General features: G+C 39.7%; 1 protein-coding gene across 1 annotated transcript; it reads right to left on the bottom strand.

Annotated features, from left to right (window-relative positions):
* Positions 1-86: 86 nt before the first annotated feature.
* LOC136440743 (oxidized purine nucleoside triphosphate hydrolase-like) lies at positions 87-6,618 on the bottom strand. The gene is made up of 3 exons (XM_066436850.1): positions 6,423-6,618; positions 5,680-5,825; positions 87-893 (listed from the first exon to the last, which is right to left on the bottom strand). The coding sequence occupies exons 1-3, from the start codon at positions 6,587-6,589 to the stop codon at positions 823-825; spliced, it is 384 nt and encodes a 127-aa protein (XP_066292947.1). The 5' UTR covers positions 6,590-6,618; the 3' UTR covers positions 87-822.
* Between the last annotated feature and the right edge of the window lie 80 nt (positions 6,619-6,698).

Raw genomic sequence — 6,698 nt, 5'->3', positions numbered from 1 at the left:
TATGATATGGTAATTATAAGTGGGTAACTCAAAATCTGATGTAGGATAATACTTTTAGGGAAGGAAAAGATGTAAAGGGAAACATATTGCATTTGCTAGCAAATAGCCAACATTTAATTTACAATTAAACAGTGATCGTTTAGATCACACACAAAAACATTAGTTAGTGTTATTAGTAATAGTTTGTCAAGTATATCTTATAAGATAAACTACTAGACAAGAGTGATGCAAGAAATTACTGTGTGGCTGTATTAATTGACATAAAATTGACGTTGAATCTAGCTAAGCATATTGCAGAGTGATAGTTAAAAGCAATGTCACTTTGCAATGGGCATTTGTTGAAAAATCTGCTGATTTCTTAAAGCCACACTTAATATCAGCCATTTTGTTTGTTAACACCACTATCTCTTATTTTGTTGGGGCAATTGTGTACCGGTTAAGCTGCATGGTTAATATACATTTGGAATGTGATCGTCACAAAACATGATTTTGAAACTTTGAGAAATTGTTATCAAAGCAAATAATGCATTTTCTTTTGATGAAACTTGCAAGGTATTCTTTATCTTCAACCTGCGACGGCATTTGGAATCAAGATTTGTGTTGGTTATGGGTTAGAGAGAAAAAAGGGAAAAACATATCTCGAAATAAAAGGTAAAACGCTGTAATGCCCTTCCCTTAGTTTACAAGCTGTTGAATCTACAAGAATTGTCACAGTGGTAGTGTGTCCAGTTCCTGTAGGGTGTGCTCCAATATGGTGTCATGGCCTTGGAACTTGAAAAATCCAGAAAATTTGGCTCCTTTGAGGAAAAGGGGGAACCAGTACTAGTGGATGTCGTCAGGCCACATGGAGGCGTACGGGATGTGTTCCACAGCGAACCACTTAGGCCGCATTTCTGTAAGGAAACAACAACAAAGTCATGGGGTGGGGTCGTGTGCCATAACGGCAGGGTTTTTGGCCCGGAACCCAATGGTCCCGGGTTTGAATCCCCTGACACCACTGATCTTGTGCCTTTGGGCAAAAGGCACTTTACACGACTTTCCTCACTCCACCCAAGTGTAAAAACGGCTATACTATGTGTGTGGATCACGACACTAGCAATAGCTGCCTGTGTCCTGCGTGTATTGCACTATTGCAATTCTAATCAAAATAAAATTAAATTAAAACATAACACAACAAAACAACAAACAGCATCTCAGAAAGGAACTAAGAAATGTAAACAAACACAACAAATAAGAACCGCCATGTCTGCAATTGTTCTCAGACTGGTGTTATTATCTCCATGAAGGTTTTGTAGTCAGTTGGCGTGTTTGTTTGCTTTTGACAGTGGTATGTGACCGCAGTTCCGCACTTGGGATTTAAATGCTAGGTAAGTCAGAGACACTAACAGGAAGGTAGGTCAAAGGTCCAAGAAAGGTCACAGAAAGGTTGCAGGAGTTGGCACGATTCCAGTGCCACTGAAGGGTGGTTATCCATTGTGTCTAGTGCACGGTAAGCATTGGAAAGCAAAGCCCATCCCTCTCTCCCACTGCCTTATACCAAAGTCAGGAACCCATTTTTACACCTGGGTGGATTGAGGAAAGTTGTGTAAAGTAATAATTGCCCATCCCTTCCAAGGACAGACCGTCTATCAAGAAATGCCAGGATTCGAACCTGTGACCTCTCGATCTCTAGCCTTCTTTCTCTCTGCCTCCTAGGCCTCCTATGTAGCACCAGAAACCGAGCACCACCAGAGGTAGACCCAGAAATGCAGAAAAGGCCACAAAAGACCAACAAACCAGAAGGGACACCACAACAAATTCCTATGATCCATCATTCCATGGTGAACACGTCCCTTGACTCCTTCCACCTCACTCTGTGATCCATCTCACTAGAAATGCAGAAACTTCTGTAAAATGTTCTTCAACAAAATGGGAATTGCAATATATACTTGTCTAGTAAACTGACAGTCATTTGTAAATTAAATCATAATTACTTGAAATTGCATGCATTGTTTCACAATTATGAATATCATGTTCTAGAAAGCGATAGCTACAGTCATAACAGCTGACAATGGTTTCTAATATCAACAGAAAACCAACGAAAGACTCCTGGGACCAGTAGACTGGACACCCTGACAGAGAAATGTTAATACTCTCAGCAGTCAATGCAGTTTTCTGAGATTTTTGTTTGTACATTGTATAGAATGACCCATGCTATACGGCTAAAAGGTTTTTTGCATGTAATTTTTATACGGATAAAAAGAATACACAAATACTCATTTATGATGATGATCATCATCTAAAATTCTGGGTGCTTTGGAGGGGTGGGGGGGGAGTGACATCCTATACATACATTTTGAATTGATTTTTACAACTTGCAATGCCTGCACTCTAACAACTCCGACGGGTACCACCACATTGGAAAAAAAAAAACTTAAGGTGAATCTAACCTTCTCCTTGCTGCCTAACGCAATGGTTAATACTGAATGCAGCATGAGTAATCCCCGAGGTATGCACACTCCAGATATCCAGGTGTTCAAAACATTCTTGAGAAGGCCTAAAATAACTCAGTTTCCTTACTGTGGGAGTCTTAAGGTACCTGACGGAATTGACGGAGTTGATGTTACCTGGGTATGCCGGCAGTCAGGTCACAGAGTTCCCAAAAGAAGCCAGAGGGTCGAAAATTCCCTTTACCAGTAGCCGTGTAAGGTTAACGAACAGTGCCCTTACATTTATCCCACCATTAGAACTTACTCCCAGCCTGGGAACTTTGCTGAAAGCCGAGCACACTCTTCCCTAAATTCCCATTAGTTCTGTCTGCAGCCGACCATGTCTGAGAACAGTGGTAGAGATGAGATAGGACCAGGGCTCTAACAACCTCTAATTGTGGAGAGTCTGCAGAGTGCTCGCTTCATTTCCCCCAGGCTCGTGATCCGGCATCGTGAACGCACCACTTGGCCGCTCTCCAGACTTTTGCAACATTAGGCAGCCACCCAAGTTCCATTTGCTGGTTCTTGGATTCAGAAAAAAACAAAAATGCCTCTGCATTTCCAAAACAAGCTGCTAGGGGAACAAAACTAGATTCATATCAAAAGAAATCTGCCACCAAGACAAAAGATACTCAAACTGGATGTTCTGCTGCATTACCAAGTTCAGGCACTAGGGAACGTAGACGTGTATACTTGACCTTGACCTTCATCTTCCAAAGACCTTCTGAGTGCATACTAAATATCATCACAATCCATCCAGAGGTTCTTTTAATAGTTATGCTGACAAAAATACCTGAAAACACAAACACACAGACACACACTCAGACAGACCCAAAACAATACACAGAGGTAAGGATGCTAAACTGGTATCGGTATATCAACATGAAAATATGTCAAGACTCTAAGGGGAAAGTCTGTAGTTCTAAGATCTAGAGAATACTACCTGTTTCTGTTTATGTCAAAATTGCTTGAGAAAACACGAAATGGGCCAGATTAAGTTGAGAAAATATACAAAGAATGTAAGAACATCAATTCCTAATGTCCAAAGTCTTGCGTTCAATCTAATGTTGGGAACTCATGTGGCATACGCAAACGATATTCAAATTAGGTAGCCTTGTGCGATACAAATAGAAGCCCATGAGGTACCCGTGAAATCATATCAGCCAGTCCAGATGCTGATAACTCATATTGTTATCGTGGCTCACGTATGACATGAATATCTAAATACATTTGTCAGATTCAAGTTTTCCTTCCAGCCCTACTAGTATGTTTCACGATGACTCCTCTCAACGTATTCAAGAAAACCTGTCTGAAAAACAAGGAAATAATTTGGTGCGGCTTTTGTATGTAAAAAAACTTGAAAGATATGGAGAATTTATATATGAGTCTGACTCTGAGTATTGTGGATGGGCTTGGGGGCTGTAGTGAAAAATGAACCACATTCAGGACAATAATGAAGATTTCAAGATATATTAGTTTTATGATCCAACTTACAAAATGGGGTTGTCAATCCTTATCCAATAGGCCATGTTACAGAATTGAGAACTCCGAGGAAGGAAAAGGCCAACACAGTATTACTAGACAGGTATTTTTTTTTACCATGAATGTTTTTAAACAATTTCATATCAGCAAAACCAACTCACTCACTCACTCATACGCTTACTCACACATCAGCATATCATTTATGTTTGAGACAGGTGTTCTGGACTTGCAATTGTCCATCTTTTACTGTAGCACACAGGGTTCTACTGATGTATCACTCGGGCTTCCCTTGAATAATTTGAACGCATTTTGCGAGCGCCACTGTTATGTATTATTTTGAATACCACATTTGGACGTTGGAAATTGTGTTCTAGTGCCATTTTTTGTTCCAGGACACCATATTTCCTTAACTTTGGCGCATTTCTCATTGGGATGTTTTTCTGGGTGGGTATGACAATAAAAAGGTCCCCTCAGCCATTGAGCGATCCTACCCACGGTTAGCCTGGTACCTCTGGTGATACAGAATACACTGTGTTGTATTCTCTATGTGGTGATGATGATTCTCTATTTAGTTCATGCAACTGAATTGTTGATCAACGTTATATATGCAAATCAGTATGGTCTTATCAGACATTAGTTTTAAACTAAAGCATGACAGTCACAGCTACCTTAAACTAGTTAACAATATGTGTATTTCAAGTGTCCCCTAAGTCTATTAGTAAAAGTATTACAAAACTGCTGTGTGAAATTCCCCATATTTTCCATGGGGCCCTTTCCTACAATCTTCACCCAACAGGACTCAAGGAATCTGTGTTGAAGTCTCCAGAAATCAATAACAGGAGTACAGATGATAACGAATTTAACCAAGAGGTTATCATATCATATTGATCATGGCCCTCATAAATATTGGGCTGAACATGCGGCTCTAGTACAGCTTGAATTATTTGGGCTTCATTTATGGTAGCTCTAACTCTTGAACCACCATATACCTGTGCATTTAGATCACAATTAGACAGTGCACTAGAGCAGTCAGCCAGCATGCAATATTAGGAATAGCTTTCTACATCTCTCAAAAGGATCCTTTCTTAAAACTATAAAAGGATTTTGAATGTGTTTCCTGTTTAAGGGTCCTGAAAAAAATGTTAGTATATTGTAGTCCGTGTAACGCAAACTCTGCTATAACTTGTATAAGTGCGATTGTAGGCAGGAATTTTCTTTTTTGAGAACATTTTGTCTTATCATTAAGTGATCTAACAAATACATTCTTACTAGCAATGTAAAACTGAAATGCATTAGGACACTGGTATTTTCAACATCATCATATGTAAATTACATAGATAGCTTTTTTTAACAAGTACAATTACGTTACATACTGTACATTCTTACATGCATCAAGTTTGTTTTGAATTTCATCACTCAGATGTCAGATTTTATGTACTTTGCCAGTGGCTGACCATGAAACAAATGCTTATCATAATGTCAGCAGGTTTTGCTAAGGGTAAGTTGGGTAACTGTAAACACACATTTTTTTCCTAGTAGGCCTAAAGTAAAGCAAGTAATTCCAAAGACTCAAGTTTGATAGAATTGATTGTCTTTAATTGTTTACGTATATATGTCCAATTTTCATCAAGATAAGTCTTCCCATATACATGTACATGTATAATGTTATTCGTCTTACTCTTGTAAATACATGTACAATGTACTTCAGTCTTGACTCCTGACCGCATACCTTCTGTTTCCCTGGGCTCTCCTGTGAAGTGTCTTGAGGAGAAGACGTGCACCTCCAGCATGACTGGGTCTCCTACAAACTCAAACAGCAGCAGCCCAACCTTCTGTAGACTCTCCACTCGCAGGTAGCTTTCCTCCTCAAGCTCTCTGGAAGGTGAAGAAGCACAAATCTCAGAATATTAGAGAGAATAACACATTCACCATCTTAACTTTCATTATATGTAAACCAGTTGGACAGAAGCAGCCAGAGGTCTTTCATTACCTCCACATGAAAACTGGTGTTTGAAAAACTGCATGTAAATCGGTTAACTGTTAAGTTTCATGGGTACTACAAAATAGTGCAAATTCCTTTATTTTTGCAGGGACTTCATTTCACAATAGAAGAAATATGATTTGGGCTGCATGTGTTATTATATATTTTAATTTTAGTTATTATTTGCAGTTATTAGTAATTTGCAAGTTATGAATTCCCAGTGGAAAGGTCATCACAAACACTCAAAGATTGATAAATACAGTACTGTAAATCCATGGTTTTTATTTCGCGCTAAGGCGAAAATGGAGTCATGGTTTTAATTTTAAGTTCGCGGCAGCACTACAGTATAGTCACATACATGTACTGCTATACAGTATTGGATAAAAATGTGGCTTTAAGTTTGCGGTGAACCGGTCGCGGCAAAAACTGCGAACATAAAACCACCGCGAACATTTCTGCATTTACAGTTTATAGACCAAACATGACATCACCTCTTTGCTGCTTGTTCAATTGTTTCCCCGGTTTCCACCTTCCCTCCGAAGCCGTTCCATCTCCCGGCGCCGAACCCCCGCTTCTTCATTCCCAGCAGCACCTGCTGCTGCTGTCTGATGAGAACCAAGGTCAGCACCTTACGGGACAGGTGCACAGGTATGCTCATCTTCTTTAACCTGTGGATGGTACATGTGAGATGATTGTGACACAGGTGAGCACCTTACGGGACGCAAAGGTATGCTCATTCTCTCACTTGTCTCACCTGTGGATAGCAC

Source organism: Branchiostoma lanceolatum, chromosome 8 (assembly GCF_035083965.1).
Source record: "Branchiostoma lanceolatum isolate klBraLanc5 chromosome 8, klBraLanc5.hap2, whole genome shotgun sequence".
In the NCBI taxonomy this organism is placed as follows: Eukaryota; Metazoa; Chordata; class Leptocardii; order Amphioxiformes; family Branchiostomatidae; genus Branchiostoma; species Branchiostoma lanceolatum.
This window is presented reverse-complemented; position numbering and strand designations above follow the sequence as displayed.